A 26339-nucleotide genomic window follows, 5' to 3' on the forward strand; every position below is an offset into this window, starting at 1 on the left:
GGGACTTCGCTGTGTCTCATGGAATGTTTCCGGGATAAAATCCCCAGTTAAACGAGCAAAGATCCTTCAGTGTCTGGCCCGCCATCAGGCAGACATTGCTGGTTTACAGGAGACTAAACTCTCTTCGCTTGAGCATGCTAAACTCAAGCGTTCGTGGGTTGGTCAGTGTTATCATGCCTCCTCATCCAAAGCTAAGGCAGGGGTGGCTCTTCTTATTCATAAGTCTGTACCTTTTACTATAACCAAGGTCATTTCTGACCCAGAGGGACGCTATGTGTTGGTTCAGGGTATGCTCCATCAACAGCGGGTACTCCTAGCCTCTGTCTATGCTCCTAATGTGGCACAGCGTTCCTATTTCAAAAGGCTTTTGGGTACTCTTCTCCCTTTACAATCTCAGTTCTCTGCTCCTCTGGTTCTTTTGGGGGACTTTAATTCTGTACTTGACTCCAGTCTGGATTGTTCTGGGGGGTCTTCACACACTTCCCCTAGATCTGATAATGGACTGCAGTCTTTTATACAGACTCTGGATCTGGTGGATGTGTGGCGTACTCTACATCCTGGGGACCGTGATTTCACTCATATTTCTAAGGTACATCACACATCTGCTAGGATTGACTATACTCTCCTTTCCCGTTCTTCTTTTCACTGTGTCTCTGGGGCGTCTATTGGGGCCTTGGCTATTTCGGATCATGCTCCGATATGGCTTGACCTGCTGCTGGGGGGGGGGGGGAATCGGGGGAGTGGATATAGATGGAGATTTCCTGCAGCTCTTTATCATGACCCCGATTTTTCCTCCTTTCTCATCAAGTCCTGGAGAGATTTTGTTTCATTCAATGGGGAGCATGTAGAGGATGGGGACCTTTTTTGGAATACGGCTAAGGCGGTGTTGCGGGGGGCCATTATAGAATATAGCTCCCGTAAGCGTAAGATTTTAGCTTCTAAGATTTTGGATTTGGAACGGAGGGTTAAAATCAGCCATCAGTTGTTTATTCGTTCTCCCACCACACAACATCGGTATGACTTTTATACTGCCCAGATGGCTTTCAATACCTTATTGCATGAGCGGGCGCATAATTCTTTATTTCATTCCAAATATAAATTTCATAGGTTTGGTAATAGGCCTGGCTGAATGCTTGCCAATTTGACTAAGGGTTGGAGAGGTTCTACTGTGATCTCTTCCCTGCGCTCTGCTCCGGGACAGCTTGTGACTCAGCAATCGCAGCTGGAGGCCCTTTTTGTTCAATATTATCAAACACTATACACGGCAGAGGTCGTGGATAAGGCTCAGTTGATTGAGGACTTCCTTGATTTTCTGGCATTACCCATCTTGCCGGCTGCCGCTAGTGAGGTTTTGAACCTCCCTATTTCTCGGGAAGAGGTTCTAGGTGTTGTGAAAAGGCTTCCCCTGGGTAAATCTCCGGGACCCGATGGGTTCAGTGGTGAATTTTTCATGCTTCTTAATGGCTACATTGTGGACCCGCTTTGTCGCTATTTTAATCAGGCCATTGAACATGGATCCTTTCCCGAGCTGGCTAATCAGGCTCTTATTACAGTTCTGCCTAAGCCGGGAAAGGACCATAGCCTGGTCGAGTCCTACAGCCCTATTTCCCTTATTAATGTGGACTTAAAAATACTGGCCAAATTGTTAGCGGACCGCCTGGCTCCTTATTTACCCACCTTGATACAGGAGGATCAGGTCGGTTTTGTGTCGGGCAGGCAGGCGGGACATAATGTACGCAAACTTTTGTTGGCTATGGCACATTGTGACTACCATCGAATTCCTTCTCTAGTCATTAGTTTTGACTCGGAGAAGGCATTTGATCGGGTCGAATGGGCCTTTCTTTTTCCGTTATTGGCTAGATATGGGATCTCGGGGTTCTTCATGCAGGCCTTACGAACCTTGTATTCCAACCCGGCGGCAGCGGTGCTAGTTAATGGTTGTCCCTCCTCAGTATTTCGACTGGAGAGGGGGACTAGGCAGGGTTGCCCGTTGTCCCCACTTTTATACATCTTGTTTTTGGAGCCTTTATTGATCCGGCTTCGGCATCATCCGGATCTCTCAGGGGTGGCAGTGGGCGGCTCGTCGATCCGCTGCATGGCTTTTGCTGACGACATTATGGTTAACCTTACAGACCCGAAGAAGGCTCTAGGTCCTTTATTGGATCTCTTTCATAGTTTTGGGGAGCTCTCTGGATTGAAGCTTAATGTCTCTATATCGGAGGCTATGGCTTTACATCTTGATATCGATGCGGTGTGGCCTCTTTTTCCACTGAGAGCGACACCTCTCCAGGTTAAATATTTAGGGGTCTATGTACCTTCAGCTCTGAATCAGTTGTATGAGGCTAATGTGGGGCCCTTACTTAAAAAAACGGTTGAGCTCCTACGTCTTTGGGGTGCACTCCCTCTCTCTTTGTCCGGGCGTATCTATTTGTATAATATGATGCTGGTGCCTCGATGGTTGAATCTTCTACAGACCTTACCCTTATGGCTGAAACGTAGGGATTTGGATGTTTTGTATAAAGCGTTGCGGACCTTTTTGTGGGGTGGCAGAAGGCCTCGCCTACCACTTCATGTGTTAATGTTACTTCTCTCTATGGGTGGATTTGGTCTGCTTGATCTTCAGCTTTATAATTTGGCCTGTGAACTGAGGGTTCTCTGTGATTGGTGTCTTGAAAGTTCGGTTGCCCTAAATTATCCACTAGAAAAGGATTTGTTGGGACCGGTGGCGGGGTTGTATGTCCTTCATGCTCCTTCTATCCGTTTGCCCCTGCCTATACGGACTCATGTTGTTTGGGCCTATATGCGCTGGGGATGGAAACTCTTGTGTAGGAAGTTTTCTTTGAACTTTAGTGAGACACCGTTTCTTCCCTTGGTAGGAAATCTGGACTTTACTCCGGGTTCAGAGACTCGCACTTTTAGTATTTGGTATGCCTGGGGCATTAAAAGAGTGGGGGACCTTCTACATGAGCAGGGGTGCCTGCTTCCCCCCTCGGAACTTCAGTCCTTATACGACCTTGACACTGTTGATATGTTCGGGTACTTTCAGGTGCGTCATTATATCTCCGGCCTAGACACATTGGGGGTGACAGTTCACAGTGCTGATCGCTTGGGTCAGTGTCTGGCTTTATGGGAACCGGTGGCCCCTAAGCTGAGCTATTATATTTCGACCTTACTGACCTTGTGTCCTGATACTTAGACTGGTCACTTGGCACGCGCCTGGAGCCAGGACTTGCAGAGTGACATCTCGCCGGATGTGCTTTCCTATGGTTTTGGCAGCATTACGGCTGTTTCTTGGAGTATGATTCATCGGGAGCAGGAATATAAGTTGTTGCATAGAGCTTTCATTTCACCAGTCCAAGCCTTTCGAGCGGGTTTCGCTGACAGGGATACTTGCCCTAAGTGTGCCTCTCCTGGAGCCACGTTGGGGCATATGTTTTGGACCTTCTCCTGTATACAGCGGTTTTGGTCTCGGGTTTGGTCTTATCTTCGTTCGTTCCTGCCGAATTTGCCAGCTTGTTCTCCTTTGATTGCTCTTTTTTATGTACTGGATGGGATGGGATCTCTACCCGGAGGGCACCGTTTGTTTGTCCAGAAAGCTTTCTTACTGGCCAAATGGGCGATTTTAGTGTGCTGGCGGGAGCAGGCTATCCCAACGGTGGTACAATGGCAACGTTCACTCTTTGAATTGGCCTTGCTGGAGCGCCGGGCTGTGTCCAGTAGGGTTCCCCGTAGTTGGGATCGTTTTCAGGAGATTTGGGAGGCTTATTGGACGGCTTTGCAGCACCGTTCTAGGAGTTTACTGCTTAACTCATAGGATATGGGGGACTGCACCTCTTTCTTTCTATTCTATTCTGCTCTCTGGTGCTTGTTGCTTGTTTCCTCACTCACTCATACATACCTGTGTTTTTTCTGACATCTTTCTTCTTGTTGTGCCATCCACATGGGAGGGGGAGGTTGGGTGGGAAGGTTGGGTATCTTTGGGGTGATATTTGTAAAATCTTTTCTGAGCACTTGATTCTTTATGGCACTGTGTGATTGTTGTATTCTTAGTTGATGCCTTGTACTTAGGGTTTGCCGTAGTGTATTATTGCTCTTTTGGCACGGCTGCCTTTTGTTGTGTTCTGTGTTTTTTCTTGATTTGCTCAATAAAATATATTTTTAAAAAAAAAAAATTCTTCAGTAAGGAGATGAGAGAGAAACAAGATGATGTAGGGAACAGACAAAGAAAGTGTATTAGAATTCTGGCCTTTCAAGAGCAGGGCCTTCAGGAAAGTGTCAGCTATATAATACAGGAGATTTATTATGTGTATCAACGAGCCAAGGAGCAGGATACGCCTGGAGAGGGAGCACATAGAATCTCCTAAAGGTAAAATGACTTGCTCACTGGTGGTTTGCTTACATTATGTTGAGGATGAGCAAAGGTTGATGCCTAATATGAGGAATGAAGGCCTATAAAATTCATAGATTCTTCTACAAACATTTTTGTGCATATCACAGTGTAAGTTACAAAACCATAAATCTTTTAGACCATTAATTCAGATATTGAAAGAGAAAGGAATTACAGTAAGTTCATTTGCCTTAGCTTCTGACTTTCATGGAAAGACACCAGCTTTAAAAGAGATAGTGATGTCAGTCTAATGCAGGGGTAGGGAACTCCGGTCCTTGAGAGCCATATTCCGGTCAGGTTTTCAGGATTTCCCCAATGAATATGCATGAGATCTATTTGTATGCACTACTTTCAATGCATATTCATTGGGGAAATCCTGAAAACCCGACTGGAATACGGCTCTCGAGGACCGGAGTTCCCTACCCCTGGTCTAATGTAACAGAATTAGCAGAGATAGATGACACTTTATAGACTAATCAATATATTGAGGAATGAACCTTCAAGGATTAGAGTCCACTTTGTCAGATGCATGCATCTGAAGCTCATGTAGTCCTATAAAGTGCAAATAACCAGAAAAGTAGGACTATGGCACATGCATCTACTCATGCTAAAATGTAAAATTGTTCTATTTTATAGTATAATATGTTTATTAGCCAAGTTCACATCTCAAAATAACACAAGAACAAAAGATTGAGATAATACCTGAGACAAAATATTCATATTTTACCCCCTCCCCCACCCAATACCATCAGAAAGTTGGTGGTTCAACAAAACATAAAGATATACAGTTACAAATTCAACAGATGACTGTGTGCTACATGTGGCAGAGAATTCCAAATTGTCTGAAGTTGCAACCCACGGACTAAGTTCATATTATGCACTTCCTGTTGTTCCATTCGGAGAAGATTGATCATATAAGCCCTCCACTGTGACACTGAAGGAGAAATTGGGACCAGCCACTATATACGTTATAGGAATGGTCTCAGGCCCTTTAGAACAGGATAAATGATATGATATATGGAAAATAACATTTTAGGAGTTAGGGTACATCTCGTTTTCCATAGTTGTGAGACATGTGCCCAAAGCTGTACCCAAAAGACTTGAATCTTAGGACAAGTATAAAACATATGTGCTAATGAGGCATTAGAAAGAAAGCATTTGGATAAGAACATAATAATAGTCTTACTGGGTCAAACCAATGGTCCATCAAGCCCAGTAGCCCATTCTCACGGTGGCCAATCCAGGTCACTAGTACCTGGCCAAAATCCAAGGAGTAGCAACATTCCATGCTACTGATCCAGGGCAAGCAGAGGCTTCCCCATGTCTTAATAACAGACCATGGACTTTTCCTCCAGGAATTTGTCCAAACCTTTCTTAAAACCAGCTATGCTATCCGCTTTTACCACGACTTCTAGCAACACGTTCCAGAGCTTAACTATTCTCTGAGTGAAAAAATATTTCCTCCTATTGGTTTAAAAGTATTTCTCTGCAGTTTCATTGAGTGTCCCCTAGTCTTTCTAGTTTTTGATGGCGTGAAAAAAATCGATCCAGTTGTACCCATTCTAATCCACTCAGCAAATTTGTGAGGCAAGATCTCCCTCAGCTGAACCCATGCTGACTCTGTCTCATTAAATCATGTTTGCCATGTAGTCCACAATTTTATTTTTTATAATCATTTCTACCATTTTGCCCGGCACCAAAGTGAGGCTTACCGGTCTGTAATTTCCCAGATCTCTCCTGGAGCCCTTTTTAAAAATCGGTGTAACATTGACCACCCTCCAATCTTCAGGTACTACAGACGATTTTAGCGACAGGTTACACATCACTAACAGCAGGACAACAATTTCATGTTTGAGTTCTTTTAGTACCCTAGGATGTATACCATCTGGTCCTGGCAACTTGTCGATTTGGCTCAGTACATCTTCCAGATTCACTGAGATTTCTTTCAGTTCCTCTGCATCATCACCCTTGAAAACCATTTCCGGTTCAGGTAGATCTCTTGTATCTTCTTCTGTAAAGACCGAAGCAAAGAATTAATTCAGTCTTTCCGCTATGGCCTTATCCTCCCTGAGTGCCCCTTTCGCTCCTTGATCATCCAACAGTCCCACAGATTCCCTCATAGGTTTTCTGCTTCTGATGTACCTAAAAAAATTGCTATGGGTTTTTGCCTCTTTTGCAAGTTTCTCTTCATATTCTTTCTTAGCTGTCTTTATCAATGCTTTGCATCTAACTTGCCAGTGCTTGTGTTTCTTCCTATTTTCTTCATTTGGATCTTTTTTCCATTCTTTAAAGGATGTTTTTTTGGCTCTAATAGCCTCTAACTTCATCTTTTAACCATGCTGGCTCTTCTTTTCACCTTTGCTGATATGTGGAATGAATCTGGTCTGGGCTTCCACAACGATATTTTTAAATAGCATCCATGCCTGGTTTACAATCCTAACCTTTGCAACTGATCCTTTTAACTTCCTTTTAACCATTTTCCTCATTTTATAGTCACCCTTTTGAAAATTGATCAACCCTACAGTAGATTTATTTTGCGACATTGCTCCCAATATCAGCTCAAATTTGATCATGTTATGATCACTGTTTCCCAGCGAACCTAACACAGTTAATTCCTGTACTATATCTTGCATTCCACTAAGGACCAAATCTAAAATAGCACCCCCTCTTGTCGGTTCCCAGACCAGTTGCTCCAAGAAGCAGTCATTTATGACATCTAGGAATTTTACCTCCCAGCACTCCCCGATGTAACATTTAACCAGTCAATGTTGGGGTAATTGAAATCACCCATTACTATAGTGTTGCCCATATCTCCAGCTTTCCTAATCTCTGAAAACATTGCTTCATCTGTCTGCTCATTTTGTCCCGGGGGACGGTAGTATAACCCAACCTTTATATTCTTTCCCTTCACACATGGAATTTCATTTTTTTTTTCTTTATTTATATATTTGTTACAATTTAAATAACAAACAAAGGAATATCCATTTCATCAGTAGCATAAAATGCTCATAAAAATAATATACAAGGAAAAATTATATCAACGATCTAGTCCACATCATATAGACCGCTAATGCTGCCACTAGGAAACAAATTAACTAAACCAAGTATATAACGTGGCAGGCACACATACATGGAATTTCTATCCATAAGGATTCCACACTGCTGTCTATATCATGCAGAATGCTTATTTTATTTGCTTCAAGTCTCTCTTTAACACCCCCCCCCCCTCCAATTTGATCTACTCTTTTCTTGCGATATAATTTGAACCTGGATAGCACAGTGTTCCATTGATTGTCCTCCTTCCACCAGGTCTCCAAGATGCCTATTATAACTATCTCATCATTCAGTGCTATATACACTAACTCTCCTATTTTATTTTTTAGGCTTCTAGCATTTGTATACAGACACTTCACATTGTGTTTTTTCCTTGTAACTACAGTCTGCTGAGAAGACAGGGGAAATGTGAGTCTTTTACTCTGCCTTCCTCTTCTGGCTTTCTTTCACCATTATTGGAACCTCTCTACCGAGTCTCCCTAAATATCCTGTTTCAATAGTATCCTCCAAGAATACCTCACACCGAACCAACCGCTCCCGGGCGACTGTCGGCTTTCCCCCACATCTCAGTTTAAAAGCTGCTCTATTTCCTTTTTAAACGTTAGCGCCAGCAGCTTGGTTCCATCCCGGTTAAGGTGGAATCCCTCCTTTCGGAACAAGCTCCCCTGTCCCAGAAGGTTGCCCAGTTCCTACATCATCGTCTCAACCACGTGTTGAGACTTTGGAGCTCTGCCTGCCTCTTGCCTGCACATGGAACTGGGAGCATTTCTGAAAATGCTCCCCTGGAGGATCTGGATTTCAGTTTTCTACCTAAGAGCCTAAATTTGGCTTCCAGAACCTCCCTCCCACATTTTCCTATGTCATTGATACCTACATGTACCAAGACAGCTGGCTCCTCCCCAGCACTATCTAAGTGACGCGTGATCTGATCTCAGAAAGACTTGGGACATCAAGCCGCTAAGTGGTATAAATTAATATCTGAACTTATGAATAAGAAACCCAAAAACGCTCTTAGAGACATTTGGAGCATTGAGATTAAGCAGCATATTTCTGCATCTCGATGGCCACGTATTTGGTCTTGGAGGATGAGGTGTACAGCTTCAGCATCTATGAAACAAACTTGGTTTTTTCTGTTGCATTGTTCTTTTTAGACCCCGGCTAGATTGAATAAGTTGGATAATTCAAAGTCTAATAGATGCTGGCACTGTCATCTTAACATAGGAACATTGGATCATTTACTGTTTTATTGCCCTAAGATACTGGGATTTTGGAAATCGATTTGGAGACATATTACTAATATTTTAGAATCTGAGATTCCTTTAACTTATGAAGTAATAATATGTAGTACCATTATGTATATCAAAGACCCCCCTAGATAAATATAAAAAAAGTCTCTTATTAATTATGGCAAGTACAGCTATACAATTGATTACACGTAACTGGAAAAACTGGGATCATCACAATTTTACATTCTGGTGGGCAAATTTATGTCAAATATATAAATATGAAAAAATGAGAGCTGATCAGTTAGGGAATTTTAAAAACTTTAATCTAATATGGGGTCCATTGACATCTTTTGTAGATTTAATATAATTATACAATTGTTGCTAGAAGAATTGCACATTCAGGGAGGAGGGAGGGTGGGAGGAATATATAGGTTATAATCAAATATTATGGATGGGGCAAGATGGTTTATAAGTTTAAAATATGTCTAAGTGGATAAATGTGCAATTTTATGTTTAAAATATGAAGTGAATTACGGAATTATGATAGATCTATAGATTATTGAATGATAAAGAATAATTTGGGTGGGAGGGTTATTGGTCTGTAAGAATATTGTAATATTTTAAGTGATGTCTATAGTGTAAATGTTTTATTTATTGTTCTTCACTTATTGAAATTATTTTAAAATGAATAAAGATTATTTTTTTTAAAAAAAGAAAGACTTGGGCCTGATTCTGTAACTTAATTTTTTTTTAGTTGGTTATTAATTATTTTAATTGATAATTAGAGTTATACAGAGATATCTATACGGTGCCTAGCGATGTCTAAGTCCAGACGCCCTCCGATGCCTTACGACACCTACATGAATAGCAGGCATGGTTATGGGCAGATAATAAGCATGGTAAATTTAGGCACCACTAGGAGTGCGAGATAGGTGCCAGTAAATTAGGCGAGGTAAAACCTGGTCTAATATATCAGCACCTACCTCAACGATGCCTAGCGAATTTTGCCACCGACCGCAGGAAATAGCCAGTTGTCTCCCGTAGTCTGAATATCGGCCCCTTTTCAAATGCCTAGCACAGGGTTTGGAACATGTAATGCCAAATGAGTTCCTGTTAGGATATATAGATGCATAAGGAACCCCCCCCCCCTAATGTGCTAGGTACATACAGTACAGGATTTGACAAGCTAATGTTTTGTTTGGTTTTTTTTCAAAATCATTCTGCAAAGACCTACCAAAAGCAATTCAAGAGTAGTAGTTAGTGAAAATAATCTTTTAAGGAATCCCAGCTTTGGTTATGACTATAGTTGGGGCTTTTTTTCAGAGGTGGTAGGGGGGCACCGGAATCTTTTCCATTGCCTGCTACTATTAACCCATGGGTCCCATGTATTAATGTAAGAGTCTAGGCTCTGTGCACCCTGAGAGAGTGCTCCCAAAACACACAGAGAGTGCTCCCAATGTGAGAAGCAGCACCTTTAGCTAATTGTACAGACACTTGATGGAAGTGTTTATTTATTCTTAGTATTTATATACCACTTAAAGCCTAAGTGGTTTACATTCAGGTACTCAAGCATTTTTCCTTAACTGTCCTGTACTAGGGCAGTAGGGGGGGGATTAAATGATTTGCTCAGGGTCACGAGGAGCAGCATGGGCTTTGAACCCCCAATCTCATGGTGCTGAGGCTCTAACCACTGTGCCACACACTCCCAAGAAATGTCATGAAGCTTTTTGGAATGTGAATTTTATTATGGAAGCCATCTAGATATAGAAGGTATATCAAATTTAAAAATAAATAAATAATTCCCACAGGCCCAAGGGAGAACATCATGGAACTACACCTTCCTACAGGGAAATGTGAAGGCAGCCAGCACATAACTCAGCCTCTGCAAAATGTGGGAGACACTGGCTAGAGGACCAGTGTCCAAACAATAAAGGGGGTAAATATTTTAGTTTTGGATTTAGTGATTTGAATATGCCAGCTGTAGGAACCTGAAAGTGGGGCTTCTCTGCTATCTTTGATTTTTTTTTTTTTTTTTTTTACAGTTCAGAAGGAAACGCATTTCTGTTTATATTCCTCCGATGTTGAACTGCAAGCAGATCCAGCTTCTGTCAGTTTTCAATTCACTTTTTGTCTGCAGAATTTATTTTTTTAATCTGAGGTCATTTATTCAATGTTCGGTAAGGCTCTAGCTAGGTTCTGCATAGGTGATGGGGGGACAATTTTCTCCAAATGGGTTAGTTTTGTGCATACTGTGACAGGAATGACCCTCACTCCTAAGCTAGGGTATGTGGAGTATGATGTGAAGTATTTTTGTGATCATTTCATGTATGCGTAGGGATTTTAGCAGTCTAGCTTTGTTCTCTTTTCCCAACAAGCGATGTGTTCTAATGTGTAAAATTTGCTATGCTGCCTTTTCTTGGGGAAGAGCCCTGGAAGGTCACCTCACAACTTAAGTGAGGTCCTGCTTGTGAGTACTGGCACCTTCTTTTCAGAAAAAAAATTACTTGTCATCATTATTACATTTATGGACAATTTGCTTGCAATAGTTTCTGTGTAAGAATAAGGCAATGATGACTATATGATCCCCACTGCACAATAACACGGTTTCATCCTCCCTCTCACTAGAGCCACAGTGCATTAGAGGATATTACACCATCAATAAGGGCACAGCATGGCATTTATTAGAGGTGTGGGTTCCTGCAAGGCACTGATTGGTTCCTCTCCTGTGAGATGTAATTGGTTACAAATAAGGAGACCTTTCCAGTTGGGTCCACTGAGTCACCACGCATTTGTAGCCCCGTACCATCAGTAGTTTCTGGCGAAATGCTGAAGTCCTAGTGAAGTAGAAAAACTCTCTCTCCTGCAGCCAGACAGAATCTGAAAATGAGTCGGCTACAGCAGCAACAGCTCCCTGTATTCTTTGCTATCTACTTCTTCTGCACGGTGCAGCTCACTTCAGGTAAGCACATCTAGCTCTCCACCCTTATTTAGTCACAAAAGCGGTTACTGCTTGTAAGAAGAGTAGTAATCTTTTCCCTCGTGGGGATCCTGTCTGATCTCTTCTGAGCCACAGTGCTTTGAACCAAGTGAGATATAATTTGGATCCCACGGAAAGGCTCTAGCCAAGGTGTATAAGAGTGCCAGGATGAGACCCAGCTTTAGGGCATGAAACTGTGCTGTACAAACACATCTCATTTGCCAGCACAGAGGTGAGCTTAAAGTTAGTTCAAATGAGACAGTTTCTCATAAGCATTTATTGTTTGGGAAAAAAATGTTCATCTTTGGCAAGTATTTGAAAGTCTGTTTTAAAAAGTTCTTATATGATTGTAATATCAATTTAGTATATTTTCTATTAATTTCTAGTTTTTATTTACTACAGTTTTTGAATAAATTTGCATTGTACAGCACAAATAAGAATAAGGGGAATAGACAATTCAAATAGCAATACAAGGGGGTGCTGAAAGGGTCTCAGCTCAACCAACCAACTTCCTAAATTCTGAGCATTATTTCGTTAAGTGTAAGTTTGCAGAAACAAAATTCTATGTTTTTGACATTGTTTCAGATTATTGATTGAACCATATCCAAGTCATTCTCTTTTTGGTTGGGCTAAGAACTTTTCAGCACCCCTTCCTATTTGCATTAAAATCGATTTTAAAGGCTTACCAATTTAGCAAAAAAAAACCCACAAAACTGTAATTCAAAATTCACAAATATAGCCAAGTTTTATTTGTTTGTGTTCCCTTTGGCCTGGCTTCTCAAACTGGTGCCAATTATTTTTGGTGCTGGGAGGCACCCAAACTCCATTCAAATGGCGTTATTAACTGAGTTTTAAGGCACCTACCGATACCTAGAAAGTTGGTGCCAAAATCACACCTATGGAGGTGATTTAGGCTGCCTGGTGCCACTGTGGGCATGGCTAATGCCGGAAGTGGCTTTAGGCAGCTTAAAGTGCCTCTGTAGGTGCAATTCACATCATAACCCTGGCCTACATTTCTGGCACCTACCATTGCCAGAGACACAATTCTGTACCTTATGCTGTCACGTGATTGGCACGCAATCAGCCGCCGGCCACAGCGTCAGTTATAGAATCTGAGCCTTTCTGCATATAGTGAGTCAAATTTTATAAACATATTTGAACTCAGTTTTCTACAGATTTGGGTTAAGTGGTTGAAACACGGTACCTTGTGGAATCATCCCATACAATGGTTTTCGACCCAGTCCTGAGGAACTACCTAGCCAGTTGGGTTTTCAGGATATCCTGAAAACTCGACTGGCCAGATGGTCCCTAACAACTGGGTTGAAAACTACTGATCCCATATATGCATCTGCTGGAGCTTATCTTTTCACCTTGAGCTACTACTGAAAAAGGATGTGAGCTAAACCCCATATTAATAATAATAACAACTTAGGGTTCTTTTTATCAAGCAGCGGTAGAGAGTTTTACTGTGGGCCGGTGAGGTAAATGCTCTGATGCTCATAGGAATTGAAAGAGCATCAAAGCATTTACCTTGCCGGCTCACAGTATAAAACTCTCTACTGCTGCTTGATAAGAACCAATGGATAAAGGGGGGAGAGTGCATTATTGGGTTCAAATCCCATGCTGCTCCTCATGACCCTGGGCAAGTCACCCCATTGTCCCAGGTACATCAGACAGACCATGAGCCCACCAGGACAGACAGGGAAAAAAGTTTGAGTATGAATAAATTCATTTAAACTATTCTGAGCTCCCTTGGAAGAAAACTGAATAAACAAATAAATACATCTAATATCTTAGGTTTTGCTTGAAAAGAGGGCAAGAGCAAGAAAATCCTGTATATTTACATTAATCTAAATTTAAAAAATTTATGATGGATTTAAGACAGTGTATTAGTAATTGTGCATATTTCAGAGTAATTCATTAAATGGTATCTTCAAATTCCATGTAATTACATTACATTACATTAGGGACTTCTATTCCACCTATACCTTGCAGTTCAAGGCGGATTACAAAAGAGCTAACTGAACATTTCCAGTGACGTTACAACAGTTTTTAGGGGGTTTTTTTGGTTACAAGGGAGGAGAGGTAGCTGGATTAATTCCAGAAGAACTTGCAAATTGGATATTAAATACATATTTTAATATCACAGAAATAAACAGGGTCAATACACTTTCAGGTAAATAACTTTGATTATGAGTCCTCCAGAGACAGAGAAAGTACCTGAGTATAATATGTAAACTGCTTTGGTTGTACCACAGAAAGGCATTACTGTACCTGATCTAGTTCTAACAAAACTCAGTAATCCACCATCACAACCATTGTCAAGGGTGAGGTTTCTGTTATTCCTGAGTTTCAAAAAGCAATTTTGGCTTTTGACAGTGCAACACAAATGACAGCTTTTTCCATCAGCAATAAAAATACAAAATACCGTAAACATCCAGCAGAAATAAAAGTTACATTTCTTAGGCCAGTTAGAAGAACACTTTTATATCACCCATAAACATTCATTTAGGGTTCCTTTTACAAAGCTACAGTAGTAATTCCCATGTGGCAAATGCAATGAAGCCCATTCAGTTCCTATGGGCTTTGTCGCATTTATTGTATCGGGAATTGCTACGGTGGCTTTGTAAAAGGGACTCTTAATTAGGGTATGGGAGTAGCTGTGCCTTAGGCAGAAAAGGTCAGAGTTTGGTCAGTAGCTCCCCTGAGTCTATATTCAGAAGTGAATTTTGTCTTCTGTTGTGAATGTCCAATAAAGAGTCTTTTGTTGTAAATGGTCCATTAAAGAGTTAAAAAACAAAACTGACAGAAATTCAGGAACGATTAAACACCAGAGCACACAAATTCATCCTGATCGGTTCTAGGAAAATAAATGTGGCTATAGAAATAATAAAACAATTAGACAAATATGCTAGAAAAAAATAATCCCTTCTATCTATAGTATATCCATGACACTTAGGAATGAATTCATAAAGCAGTGTTAGGGTTTAATACACCTTAATGTGTATTAAAGGAATTATCACGCAAAAGTGGGGGTTATTTTGTATAAATAATATATTAAAGCTACCAGTTTCTGCAAGAAAAAAGTAATATATTACAGTTACTAGTTACTTGTTTAAAAGTAATAAGTTACTGTGAAAAGAAATATATTACCGTATTGTTGTCCTTTTACTAAGCACAGGTGTCCAGCGGTAGATTCCTAACTTGCATTTGCAAACTGAGTGCTAAAAATATTTTTAATTTTTCTGTGGCAGGGATATGTCTAGGGGACAGAGAGTGGGCATTCCTGTGCTAATCAGTTGGTGCATGTATATTATTGCATTTTAATTGATTAGTGCAGGATTAGTGTTATTTTACAGCCTGCAAAATAACTGTCAGTAAGTGCTCACACACTAGTTTTTTTATATAGCCATATGTTAATGGCAATATTAGTGCATGGCTGTTTCAAAGAGTTTGAATGCATATTTGCTTACAGCAGAGATCAGAATTTGATGGAACATTTATGCAGGTCTGATGTTTGGTCCTAGACTGAATATGGTAAAGAAGGACAATATAAATGTGGTGGCTGTGCTGCTTGTGAAGTTGGGACTGTTTAGATTTCTCCTATGAAGGTTATTACACTAAGAACCTTGACATCCTGCATTTCTAAACATGTGATCTACATGCTGAGTTGTCCGTGTGGGCTTAATTATATTGCCCATACCACATGTCCCCTGAAAACACAATTGTTTGAACATTATTATAATATACAACATAAGAAGGGAGAGATAGAGAAACTGGGCCTCTTCTCCCTTGAAAAGAGGAGACTGAGAGGGGACATAATCGAAACATTCAAGATAATGAAGGGAATAGACAGTAGATAAAGGCAGGTTGTTCACCCTCTCCAAGGTAGAGAGCACTCTCTAAAGTTAAAAGGGGATAGATTCCGTACAAACGTAAGGAAGTTCTTCTTCACCCAGAGAGTGGTAGAAAACTGGAACGCTCTTCCAGAGGCTGTTATAGGTGCAAACACCCTCCAGGGATTCAAGACAAAGTTAGACAAGTTCCTGCTAAACCGGAACGTACGCAGTAGGGCTAGTCTCAGTTAGGGCACTAGTCTTTGACCTAGGGGCCGCCGCGTGAGCGGACCGCTAGGCACGATAGACCGCTGTTACATTGTATAGAGGCACACATTCACTGATTTCAAATGCACTGTTATTGATTCAGTTTCCCCCATACAGCGTCGGGGGGATTGAAAGTGCAAACTGCACCAGAAAGAGCAGCAGTGGATATTTCAATTATATAGAATATGGCCCTATGATTTAAGTCAATGGATTGAATGGTTTGCTTTTTATATATATATATATATGTATATATAATGTTATATGTATATATAATGTATATATGTATATATAATGTTTTATATATATATATATATATATATATATATATATAATGTTTTATATATATATATATATATATATATATATATATATATATAATGTGTTATATATATATATATATATATATATATATATATAATGTGTTATATATATATATATATAATATTTTTTGAGAGGTTTTTTGTTAGCTTTAGTGATTCCCGGAAGTGAAGTAATGAAATATGAAAGTATAAGGGAAAGATTAAAAACACCAATGTTGGTGTCCCGCTGTTCCAAGCCGCCAAATGAGTACAAGAATTCCCCTAAAGCAGCTAGTGTTTCTGGTGAAACGAGGCACCTTGTTTGATTACATACATGGACTATTTTGGATACTGGACCGAGTTTCAATGGTGATGCAACTGGAGTCAGCATCTAAGTTTTCATTAGAAAGTGCCCGGCATCAACTGATAAGTTTTTGTTTGTACACGTGGTGGGGGTTTGTTTTTCATTTGGAGAAGAGTATTGTAATAAGACAGTAGAGTTGGGGTTTTTTATACCAATGATGTGAAAAGACAGCTTATGGTACTTTGGGCTCCTTTTACTAAGGTGCGCTACCGTTTTTAGCGCACGCACAAGATTAGCATGCGCTAGCTGAAAAGTTACCACCTGCTTAAAAGGAGCACGCGGCATTTTAGCACGCGCTAAGCATGTGCTAAAACCGCTAGCGCACCTTTGTAAAAGGAGCCCTTTGTGTATTGTGCTGTCAAGCTGTTTAAGGCTTTTACCTCCACTTTTGGTTGTTGACTTAATTCTACTACTATTAATTATTTCTCTAGCGCTACCAGACATATGCAGCGCTGTACAGAGTCGGAAAGAATATAGTACCTGCTCTAAGAGCTTACAATCTAAACAGACAATAATAATAACTTTATTCTTCTATACCGCCACAATCTTGCGACTTCTAGGCGGTTTACAATTAAGAGAGCTGGACATTCAGCGAAATACAATAAGCAGATATTCAGAGGAAGTATATAGACCTTAAGAGGCAATAGTATAGAAATACAATTTGCAGAGCAAAAATATAGGATGCACATTTTAGTAGGTAATGTCCGACAGGACCTGTTGGGAATAAATAGCAACGTAAAATTACGATAAGATGAAGATAACAGAATATATATATAACAGTGCTGTAAGTTCTGGTGGAATAGGGAGGGGAGAGCGTGTCAGTTGTTTAGGTATTTCTGGAACAGGTATGTTTTTAGGCGTTTCCTAAATTCCTCGTAAGTAGTGGGCGAAAGCAGTTGGTCTAGGTCTTTGCCCCATAGGGGCAGACAAACAGGATATCATGGATACAGTTAAGGAGAATGATTAATCTGCTGGCTGGGTTGGAGGGCAGTGGGGAGCAGGGTTATGGATTGAAGGCTATATCAAAAAGATGGATTTTCAGTCTGCTTTTAAGCAAGGGAAGGGGCTTGGCAGACAAACTCGGGTAATTTATTCCAGGCATAGGGGGCAGCTAGATGAAAGGAACAAAGTCTGGAACTGGCAGTGGAGTAAGAGCAACTTATCTGAGGAACGGAATTCTCTGGGAGGTATATAAGGAGAGAGAAGAGCGGGGATATATAGATAGTTTTTTCTGGGAATATATGTAAGGCCTGCATGTGTGCAAAATGCAAATACTGCAACAAAGAAATGCACGGCCTGGATGCCTAAATGAAAGAATAACATGAGAAAAGCTTTGATAAAGATGACAAAAGGAACATGTTTGAATAGATAGGATCTTCAGGGTAGTAAATGTTTTGATTTCATCATATTGTTTAAAGACTGTCTTGAGGAACTGTCATATCTTAGCAAAAAATGATTACCTTCTCTAATGATAAAACCCTCCATTTAGACATACTTAAAAACAGTTTCTAAGATATTTTTTGAATATTAGTACATTGCTATTAATTGGGAATATGAAAAATTAGTCATTTTCTAGCTGTGGTAAAAATTGGTCTAAGTACATGGGAAAAACACGCATAAGGGTGCACTAAGACTACTTTCTACTGCAGTTTAGTAAAATAATTGTTTCAACATTACTTAAAATTAATTCTAGAAATTGTATTGAAGGAAACACCTTATTAACTTCAGAATGAGGTCATTGTTAATGAGGTTTGTGGTCTTATTGAATTCAACTCTAAGGCCCAGATGCTCAAAAGTTTTCCGTTCAAGTAAGAGTGGTTAAAGCCAGTCATACTTGCACAGAAGCTCCACTTCTAATGCTCAAAAGGGTTCTCCGAGGATTCTACTGATAGCGGTAGCAGCCACCATGAACCCTATGCAAATGCATTACAAGTAACTCATTAGTATTTAAATGAGCACTCCTTGTAATGCTCAAAAGGGAAGAGAAAGGAAGGCCACCTCTTACCAGGGAATTTTTTTATGGTAGGTCTAGAGCTGCCGTTAGTTGTTGTACATGTGTTGTATGAGTTTATGTCCTGCACCTAACATAGGAGTGGGACACACAATCACACACCACACACACACAACAGCAACTACAAAAAATAAAACCCAAGCTGTAGCTGAGCTGGCAGCCCTGATCTCGCCCTACTCACTCATCTGATTGGGGCTCCAGAGCTGCAATCAGCTGAGCTGGCAGGGGAAGCTGTGAACAGCTGAGCCAGCATGACTCACCGGAGCCGCCAATCAGCTGAGCTGGCATGGGGAGAGCAGAGCTGCAATCAGCTGAGCCAGCACCGCATGGAACATCTATGAAATGCTAGTGTCAATATCTTAATATATCTTAAATGATTGGCAACTAAACTCAATGACAAAAAAAACTGCAAAAGCTGCTTTTGGATTAAAATGAAGCACTGTTAAATGACATCATTTGTGTCTTCTCCGCATTTGGCATGCCCAGTTGCTCAAGTATCTTACTGTTACTGCAACAGATTCATCCGTTGTTGCTGGCATCAAGGAGTATTTCCAATACTTAATTGGCACTTATTTTCCTATTCATCCACTACACGGTGTTAGTTCTCTTCTATACCCATGTCTGAAAGACAATCTCTTCTAGGTAATGTAAAAACACAAGTACCAAAACTAAATTGAAATGGAAGGCTCAAGTCCATCAACAGCTCAGATTGCTCCACAATCCACATTCCCAGAAAGCATCACAAGTGTGAAATAATCACAAAGAATACTGCTCAACGATGCGCTATCGAAACCGAAACCAATCAAATATGGTGTTCTGCAGGCTCTGCTATCCCCCCTATTATTCAATTTCTACTTTAGACCAGTCCTAGACATAGCCCACAAATACAGATTCACGCCTACGTAGATGACATCCAACTATACCTACCACTAGGAGAAACCCATGAAACCCAGATGACGAAACTCATAAAATGCCTCTTGGAAATCCAAAAACTAGATGACATCAACAAATTGCAACTAAACACCTCTAAAATGGAACTCCTTTGGATCTGCAAAGAATGCTGCAACCGTGCCTGTACCTTGCTTCGCTGAGACTCGACTACCATAACTGCGAAGGACCAAGCACACAGCTTAGGAATACTCCAACCTGTTGCTTTCCAACCATATCTCTCTGGTGGTATCTTCCTCATTTTACTACCTACATCAACTCTGAAAAATAAGGAACTGCTTTTCTGAGTCTGACTTCACCCAACAACTCTATGCCGTAGTCCTTTCTCGCATGGACTACTGCATCGCCTATTCAATGGTCTCAAAGCGAAGAACATATGACGTCTCCAGCATGTACAAAATGCAGCAATCAGACTTCTTTAAAAAACTCCATGCCCGTGACCCTGTCTCTCAGGCTCTATCTTCAGCTCACTGACTGCCCATAGCAAAATGTTGTATCCACAAGGGTCTGATGCTAGTGTTCAAATCCTTGCATAACATGGCGCCAAGCTATGTGATGGCAAAGCTTCCTCCATACATGCCAAACAGGTCCCTCTGCTCCCAGGATGAAATACGCCTCAAAACGCCCCCTGATCATGCCCTTCAACAGCAAACCACCAAATGACGTTCTTACTCCCACTTTATACTGAGCCACTGGAATCAACTTCCCTCACAGCTCAGATCCTTGAAGGACTCCTCAGCTTTAGGAAAGCAATAAAAACATACATAAAAATAAAAGACAAACTAGATCATAAAATCTACATAATTAACCTCTACAAGAGATATTTTAGAAAAATTCTGTGTGTTTATGAGACCTTATATACATCCTAAACCCCGTCCTAAACTTAATTCATCATGGATTTTCTTCAATCCATAGACTTGCCTTCTATGTCTGAACCCCAAAACTGGACTTTGCAACAACCTATAACTCTCTCAAAAATCTCCAAAGCCATTTCATCCATGGCACCAGCAAAAGCACCTGGCCCTGACGGCCTACCAACAGAATTCTACAAATCATTCTCACTACTTCTAAACCCTCACCTCCTAACCTACTATCAAAACCTCATTGCTTCTCCAGCTAGTTTACACCAATTTCATGAGCGAACATCATTGTTCTTCCGAAACTAAATAGAGACATTCAACTGGTAAAAAAAAAAAACTATTGCCCAATTTCCTTATTGAACTTGAACTACAAGATATTTGCTAAGATACTTGTTTTCAGACTGGAAAAAATAATGCCTTTTCTAATTCATAGAGACCAAGTGGGTTTCTTAAAGGGGAGATATGGGGCCGATAACACCAGATTACTGTGTCATGTACTCCACTCTGCCCTGTCCACCATTCACCCATTGTTAGTTGCTCTCTTTTGACAGGGTGGAGTGGAGATACTTATTTTGTGTATTGTCTCGTTTTGGTCTTCCAGAGGTCAGCACGGTTTTAGCAAAGGCAGATCGTGTTTGACGAACTTGCTGTACTTCTTAGAGGGAATAAACAGACATATAGACAAGGGCGACCCGGTCGACATTGAATATTTGGATTTTCAGAAGGCGTTTGACAAGGTTCCGCATAAACGACTACTTCGGAAAATTGCGAGCCATGGAATCGAGGGTGAAATACTCACTTGGATTAAAAACTGGCTGGATCATAGGAAACAGAGAGTGGGGGTAAATGGACAATACTCGGACTGGAAGAGCGTCACCAGTGGAGTGCCACAGGGCTCGGTGCTTGGACCTGTGCTCTTCAACCTCTTTATAAATGATCTAGACATTGGTACGACGAATGAGGTGATTAAATTTGTGAACGATACAAAGTTATTCAGAGTAGTGAAGACACAGGGGGATTGCGAAGATCTGCAAAGTGACATAATCAAGCTCGAGGAATGGGCATCAACATGGCAGATGAGGTTCAACGTGGATAAGTGTAAAGTGATGCATGTAGGTAACAAAAATCTCATGCACGAATACAGGATGTCTGGGGCGGTACTTGAAGAGACCTCCCAGGACAGAGACTTGGGAGTTATGATCGACAAGTCGATGAAGCCGTTTACGCAATGTGCGGTGGTGGTGAAAAGGGCGAACAGAATGCTAGGAATGATAAAGAAGGGGATCACAAACATATCAGAGAAGGTTATCATGCCATTGTACCGGACCATGGTGCGCCCTCACCTGGAGTACTGCGTCCAGCACTGGTCACCGTACATGAAGAAGGACACAGTACTACTCGAAAGGGTCTAGAGAAGAGCGACTAAGATGGTTAAGTGGCTGGAGGAGTTGCCGTACAGTGAAAGATTAGAAAAACTGGGCCTTTTCTCCCTCGAACAGAGGAGATTGAGAGGGGACATGATCGAAACATTCAAGGTACTGAAGGAAATAGACTTAGTAGATAAGGACAGGTTGTTCACCCTCTCCAAGTTAGGGAGAACGAGAGGGCACTCTCTAAAATTGAAAGGGGATAGATTCCATACAAACGTAAGGAAGTTCTTCTTCACTCAGAGAGTGGTAGAAAACTGGAACGCTCTTCTGGAGTCTGTCATAGGGGAAAACACCCTCCAGGGATTCAAGACAAAGTTAGACCAGTTCCTGCTGAACCAGAATGTACGCAGGTAGGGCTAGTCTCAATTACGGCGCTGGTCTTTGACCAAAGGGCCGCCATGTGAGTGGACTGCTGGGCACGATGGACCACTGGTCTGTCCCAACAGCGGCAATTCTTATGTTCTTTATTCATATGATTTCACTCCTATACAATAACCCCATTGCTAAAATAATAGTTAATGATGAATCCTCTGCCTCCTTTACCCTACACAGAGGTACAAGACAGGGATGCCCGATGTCCCCATTACTATTTAATCTGGCTCTAGAGCCCCTGTTGTCCGCCATCAGACAATCTTCTAACATCAAAGGCATCACAATTGCTAAAACAGAATTTAAACTATCGGCTTACACCGATGATGTCTTGTTGTACCTCTCCGAACCTGAGGACTCTCTGTCATCGCTCGTACAATTGATTTCCTCCTTTTCCACTATATCTGGTTATAAAGTTAATTGGGACAAAACCGAACTCATGCCCCTCAACACCGCTTGCACTCCCTTTACCATTACTCCACACCCTTTCACATGGGTCACGTCGGGTATAAAATATCTTGGTTTGCCCTTTGATAGGGACCTTAAATCGACCTCTCACTTGATTGTAACCAAGGTACTCTCCCAGGTTAAAGTCTTGCTAGCCTCCTGGACCCATTTACATCTGTCTTGGTGGGAAAGGCTTGATACCCTGAAAATGATGGTAGTCCCCAAAATTACCTACATACAGAAAAAGTTCCCTATATTATTTCCCGCCCCCTTCTATAAGCAACTGGAAAAGATAATGCTCACCTTCCTTTGGAATGGTAAAGCTCATAGAATCTCGTTGCAAAAACTGAAGGCCCCAAAACACTTGGGTAGGGTCAATTTTCCTGACCTTACTTACTACCATAAGGCAAGGCACAGAACGGCTCTCCTCTATTGATTCCTCTGATGTACCCAACTGGTTGCTCCTTGAAAAATCCCATATGCAACCTATCCCACTTATCAGATTACTAGGTTTCTCTCACATTCACCACTACCTCCACAATCCCCTCATTCAAACCACCCATAAAGTCCTCCTTGAACTTGACAAACTTTTAGAACACCCCTGGCTACAATCTACTTTTTGCCTCTTATGGTGCAATCGTCAGTTCCTGATAGACAAGAAACCCATCTTGTGGCCTACTTGGTATAAAAAACATATATGGGACACCGCCTCTCTGTCATCCAGATGGCTCCTGGCTTGCCTTCCATGAAATGATGGTCAAATACTCACTCACCGACTCACAATTCTACCAATGGTTACAATTAAGATCCTCTATCAAAAAGTTTCAACCCCATATCCTCAAACTCCATACCTATCCTCCTTACCCTCGTTAAACAATATTTGGCTCTAGGTCATACTGCATCCAAGTTTTACAAACTTCTTAAATCCACCCTCCCTAATTTAATCTCACCTCTGAAAAAAAATCCTGGGAGGATGATTTGAGTACCCCCATTTCAGATGAAGCCTGGTCTCACATTTTGAAATCTACACTCCATACCTCTAGATCAGCATCTATTATGCAAAGCATGTTCTTCCTTTTGCATAGAGCACAATGGACTCCTCTAAAATCACATAGGATTAACCCTTCTTTACTGCAGTCCTTTTGGACTTGCAAATCTGAGACTGGATCCCTTAAGCACATTCTGTTTTCCTGTTCCTCTGTACACACTTTCTGGGAATCTGTTTGGGACACAATTTGTACAATCTTTCATATCGATGTTTCGTTGACTTACCAGATGCTACTGCTGAAATCATCTGCCTTTAAGAGTGAACTATCCACGGACGATGCCTTCCTCATGGACATATTATTCTCTTTGGCTATGAAAATTCTTCTTAGCTTTTGGAAGAATCTGTCCAAAACCTCTCACTCCCAGTGGTGGCATCTGATTTGCATGACTTATAGATTTAAAGCACACTTAGCCAAGACCTGTGGTCGCTTTCCTCAATTTCAGAATAATTGGAGATCCCTCAAGTCATATTTACAAAACTTCACCTCCTGAATTTTGTTCATTTCTTTTTAATACAATTCAGTTCTCCTTATACAAATTTTAGTTCTCATTAATCGTTTCCTTATATAATTTTATATTCTTCCCTTAAATTCTGCTGTTACTTAGATTCATGCTAATTTGACTTTTGCCTAAATCGGCAACCTTTTTGTGAGTTACACTGTTGTTATATCAATCTTTATCAAACCTTTACTTATAATATTGTTGTGTTATGGTTGCAGCTTTTATCATCTGTTTCCTATGTGTAACTTCCGAATTCTAGTACCTATATTTCTATACTTGCTGTATTTGAAAATTTTTCAATAAAAATACATTGACTAGAAAAAAAAAAAAAAAGAGAGAGTCTTAACTATTTGCAACTTCATGGTCAGACCTGAATCCAAAACAACCCCCAAAACAGTCATTTCTTTACTCACAGGTAGTGTCACCCCTAAAACACTTAAGGAATCAGGCCACATCTCGTCCCCACTCCTTCCAACAAACATTAAATGTGTATGCAATATCCCACAGATTCTATAAAGGGCACAGATCCCAGATTGACACACTAAATAATGGACTCCAATTATTTAATTGGCAGTTAATTGACACTAATTATGATTTGGATACCAATCTGGTTGCGCACTATTCTGTAACAATGGGTGACTAAATTGGATCCCATGAACTCAAAAGGGGGAATGTCCATGGGAGGGGCATAGGCAGGTCAGGGGTGTTCACAAAAGATGCACATAGTGTTACAGATTAACAGGGATCTCTGCCAGGTTTCAGCTGGCAGAAGTCCTTATGCTCAAAGTTGACTGCGGAATTTGGCACTCAACGCTATTTTATAAAGAATGCTCATCCTACAGCACCCTTTATATAACAACATTGAATGCCGATATTTATTGGGACCTAATTTTCAGCACCCTTTATAAAATTTCTCCCTATAAACATATAAATGGTTGCATTTCCACATGGAAGTCAACAATAAGGCAACTGCACCTGAATGTGTCTTTGTGAAACACTAGTACAAACCTTGCAGAAAACTGTCAGTAAAAAGAACCAGAACATATATACCTGCCCATGATTTAGTGGAAATATATAGCAATAGATTAAAAACAGTGCATGTAAATTATGCCCTATTCAGCCCCAAATCCACCCTGCCCATATACTGTATGTGTGCCCCTTCTACACTCCACCCATGTGAAAACGCCCACCTGTAAATACATAACATCAAATATTAATGCATACTTATTAGGGCTGAACTGAATATTTATATTCAGTTCAATTCGGCCCTGAATACATTATTTGTATTGGGCCGAATAGCGATTTAAATTTGAATATAAATAATCTACAGCTCTACTGTGCTAAATGCAACTGCAATAAACACTTGATCTCTGATTTCACGTTGCTTCTGTTATTAGTTGTTATGATAAAGCTCAATGCCCATTATTTGTATTCGGTATTTGTTTTTGGATGAATAATATTTTTTATTATTTGTATTCACCCACATAGTAAAAGATGTTATTTGGTACAGCTCTAGACTACTATAGAATTGCGTGTAACCAGTGTATGGTCATTTACACACGCATTTGTCCACATGTTGATGTGCATAACTAGAATTCTGGCATTTATCTGCATTCATTCTCCCTATATCTACTAAGGCTGCTTCTGGATCTCTGTTATATAAGGGCATATATGTAGGGAGCTTGGGTAATTTTAAAATAAACTTTTTCTGTACATAAACCTTGTTTTATGTGTGTACATGGCTTTTAAAATGATGCCCACGTGTCCTTTAAACTTTATTGAGAAGTCCAATAATGATTCTTGCAACTAGCTTTTAAAACAATTGCCCCAGGCCTTTCATATTCAGTTGCACTCCACTCTAAGTACTTCTGGTGGATAAAGAACTGTAATTTTAAAGTAGCAGTCCAGGCCAAGCTCTTCTGAACATTTGCTTACGTCAGTGCTTCTCAAACTTTTTGTGGCTAGGTGACTCCATGATTGTAGCCAAACAAAACTGTGTGACCACTGCCCTCCCCCATGGAGGTACAAAATAATGATACACCTGCAGAGTGCCCACTTAGGTTATGACCCCCAAAGACAGGTTTTGTTACCCTATTTGAGGTCCTGACTCACAGTTTGGGAAGCTTTAGCTTACTTATTTCATGCCTCTATGGCTCTTTTGTTTGTTTTTCACCAAAGTTCCCTTTCTATGCTATCTTTGTACATGTGAGTCTTGATTTTGCATAGGAAATTAGGTAGCAGTTAGGATGTTCAGGTTGGGATGTGCACAATTTCTCGTGTATTTTACAAAAGGATGTGGGAAATATACTATACTCA

At 40.7% G+C, this 26339-nt stretch overlaps 2 protein-coding genes across 3 annotated transcripts in view; one reads left to right on the forward strand and one right to left on the reverse strand.

The window, feature by feature from the left end:
• The window catches only part of CHST10 (carbohydrate sulfotransferase 10), a 140887-nt gene that overhangs the window by 101875 nt on the left and 12673 nt on the right, over positions 1–26339 (reverse strand). The window lies entirely within an intron of this gene.
• Positions 10820–26339, forward strand: part of NMS (neuromedin S) — an 87690-nt gene continuing 72170 nt past the window's right edge. Inside the window, exon 1 of the mRNA XM_033948245.1 lies at positions 10820–10844. Coding sequence (XP_033804136.1) covers positions 10838–10844 — 7 coding nt within the window. The 5' untranslated portion in view covers positions 10820–10837. The remainder of the gene's footprint in view (positions 10845–26339) is intronic.

Source organism: Geotrypetes seraphini, chromosome 6, assembly GCF_902459505.1.
Source record: "Geotrypetes seraphini chromosome 6, aGeoSer1.1, whole genome shotgun sequence".
Classification (NCBI taxonomy): Eukaryota; Metazoa; Chordata; class Amphibia; order Gymnophiona; family Dermophiidae; genus Geotrypetes; species Geotrypetes seraphini.